Source organism: Crocodylus siamensis, chromosome 6 (genome assembly GCF_052110815.1).
Source record: "Crocodylus siamensis isolate JL-2025a chromosome 6, ASM5211081v1, whole genome shotgun sequence".
Classification (NCBI taxonomy): Eukaryota; Metazoa; Chordata; order Crocodylia; family Crocodylidae; genus Crocodylus; species Crocodylus siamensis.
The window spans coordinates 47,284,058-47,286,820 of record NC_143400.1 but is presented as its reverse complement, the minus strand read 5'-3'; the positions used below and the strand labels follow the sequence as shown (position 1 = coordinate 47,286,820).

The 2,763-nt window shown below is 39.6% G+C and overlaps 1 protein-coding gene across 1 annotated transcript; it reads right to left on the bottom strand.

The window, feature by feature from the left end:
• Nucleotides 1-221: 221 nt before the first annotated feature.
• Nucleotides 222-1,157, bottom strand: LOC149862666 (olfactory receptor 5BS1-like). The gene has a single exon (XM_090054039.1). It carries the CDS (start codon nucleotides 1,155-1,157, stop codon nucleotides 222-224), a length of 936 nt encoding a protein of 311 aa, XP_089910165.1.
• Between the last annotated feature and the right edge of the window lie 1,606 nt (nucleotides 1,158-2,763).

Below are 2,763 nucleotides of genomic sequence, written 5' to 3'. Positions count from 1 at the left end.
CAAATCCTTGTGGTAGTTTTCTTTCCTTAATAATTATACATTCAATGGCACCTACAACCCAGGATAGTTTTTATGATAATATTTATTGACATCTGTTTTCCAGGATCATTTAGGTACATGAATTCAAAACACCCAAAAAGTCTACATGCAATAATATTATTAATTATTAATAAATTATATATAGTTAAGCGTACTCAATTACTCAGAATTGTAAAATCAGTTTAAATACTTTGAGAACTTGATAGTTTTAATATTCTACCAAGAGCTATTTTTACTTCTTTGCTTTTCAGACTATAGATGATGGGGTTTAACATGGGGGTTAAGATACTGTACTGGATGGAAAAAACTTGATCTAGGACCAATGATGAAACATAGCTGGATTTCATGTACTGGACAAGGGCTGTTACATACAGTAAAGTTACCACAATGAGGTGGGAGCTGCAGGTGGAGAAGGCTTTTCTTCTGCCTTCCGCAGAACGTATCCTCAGGATGGCGGAGATTATATGGACATAGGAAACAAGCATGAGAAGGAAACTGCCTAAACCAATGAACAGAACAGAAGAAAGAAGGGCTATTTTGTTGGCAAGTGTCTCAGTGCAGGAAAGCACTAGTATTTGGGGAAGCTCACAGCTAAAATGCTGAATTTCATTGGGCCCACAGAACTCCAGCTTTAATACAGGAATTGTGTTGAGCAGTGCATGCATAATACTTATTGTCCAAGAACCACCCACTAGCTGCCTGCACACTCTTTTGTTCATTGTTCCCACATAATGCAGGGGATCACATATGGCAGCATAACGGTCGTAAGCCATTGCTGAGAGGATTAAACTTTCACAACTAGCTGAGAAAAAGATGAAAAACATCTGGGTAAAACAAGCATTGGCAGAAATAGTTTTATTCATTGTTAGTAAATTCACCAGCATCTGAGGGATGGTGACTGAGGAATAGCAGATATCAACAAAGGATAGATGAGACAGGAAGAAGTACATGGGGGTATGAAGGTGAAAATCAGTTCTTATGACCAGCATGATGACTGTGTTCCCTGCTAGGGTGATTATGTATATCACCAGAAACACAAAGAACAGTACAATTTGGATCTGTGGGTCACTGGAAAGTCCCAAGAGAATAAACTCAGTCATGGTGGTTTGGTTTCCCATTCTCAAAGAGTGACCTGTAAGAAGAGGAATTATCATAATGACAGTCAAAATAATTTACATGAGATAAAGAGAAACAGAGATAGACGGATAAGGTGACATTTTTAAACTGTTGAGGAGCAGGTTTCCACCTCACCAGAAATCTCACTTTTAAATAATTTGGTTTTACTTCCAGTTAAAAAAGAATAGCTCCCTCATTTTTCCAGTCTCAACATGGTAGGAAACCCAGGGTTGATGCCTGTATGCACATATGATTATAGCCATTCAGGCTCCAAAAGTCCAAACTCAGTCTGGCCTTTTTATTCTGAGTCAATGGTTTAAAGTGGGGGGATGCAAGGTCTGGGAATCCTCCAAAGTCATGCTTAGGCACATGTGAGAAAGGTCCCATTGAAAGGTCCAGGGCATACTCCATGACTCAGAAGTATAATAGTTGCCTACTACTAAAATGAGTTCAGTAGCATCATCTCAGCATACAAGTGGCCTAAGACAGTGGTGCTGAAACCCCTGTTACCTGGACATGCAAGTTTCAACATAAACAATAACTTGTCTTTCACAGGTTTCCTTCCCTGTATTTTAAACACATGAGACATGAAAATTTATAGCTGTTCTTTTTCTGAGAAAAGGTTACAGGCTAAAACTTTTCAAGATGTTGGTGATACTCTTGTTTTTCCTACTTTTTAGAAGGTCTTCTCTAGACATGTTAAAGCAGTGGCGCTCATCTATTTGGCAATGAGAGTTGGAGGAATGATGGGGGCCAGTCCACAGACCAAATTCAACAAGCAGGGTTTATCAATAGGTGGAATCCAGCATTGGGGTCAATACACGGGGTGAGTCTATGGGTATGATCCAGGGCACTGTCTCAGCCCTGCATGCTAGATCCGGCCCTGGAGCAATCCCACATGCTGGTCTGTCCCTGTGCATTAGCATGATGGGCAAAATCATCTGGATCACAGGGCTCTGCCCCAGGGACAGTAATTTGGCAGCAGGGGAATGATGGTGACATAAATGACTGAGTCTCTGGAAGTCAAAGTAATTAATGATACAACTTCTTCCCCATCACCATGTTTTTAGGTCCATTGACAGGCTGGATTTGGGCCATGTTCTCAAGGATGGGCACCACTTTTAAGAAAGATCCTTATTTTCCAATATCCCTGATCTAGCACTTTCTTTTTTAAAAAAATATCTCCTTTTTGTCTAATGTTTAGCATCTACAACTGGGAGGCACCTAAAACTTTTATCTTCAGCAATACAGGTTGTTACAAAGTAATCCTGACATCTGTTTGACCCCATTGCCTTTTTTTGCCTTGAGTCAAATATGTGTAACCCACTGGTTCCTATTAAGGCTTCATTTAATTTATTATAATATGTACTTCTTTATCTACGAGAAGAGGATGAATCAGTTTCCAACTCCATTAATATTGTTGACTTTCCCCCCTTCTTTTTTTCGTAAGCCTTAGCAGCTTGTATTCCTTATGGGCAAGGGAAAGGGATGTTTGAATTGTAAATGTTAGTTCATGTGAATACATTTCACAGTAGAACAGCACTGGAAAAGAAACAGCTGACCGCACTGGATTTACACAGGCAGCTACTGTAAATATCTAAAAGCATG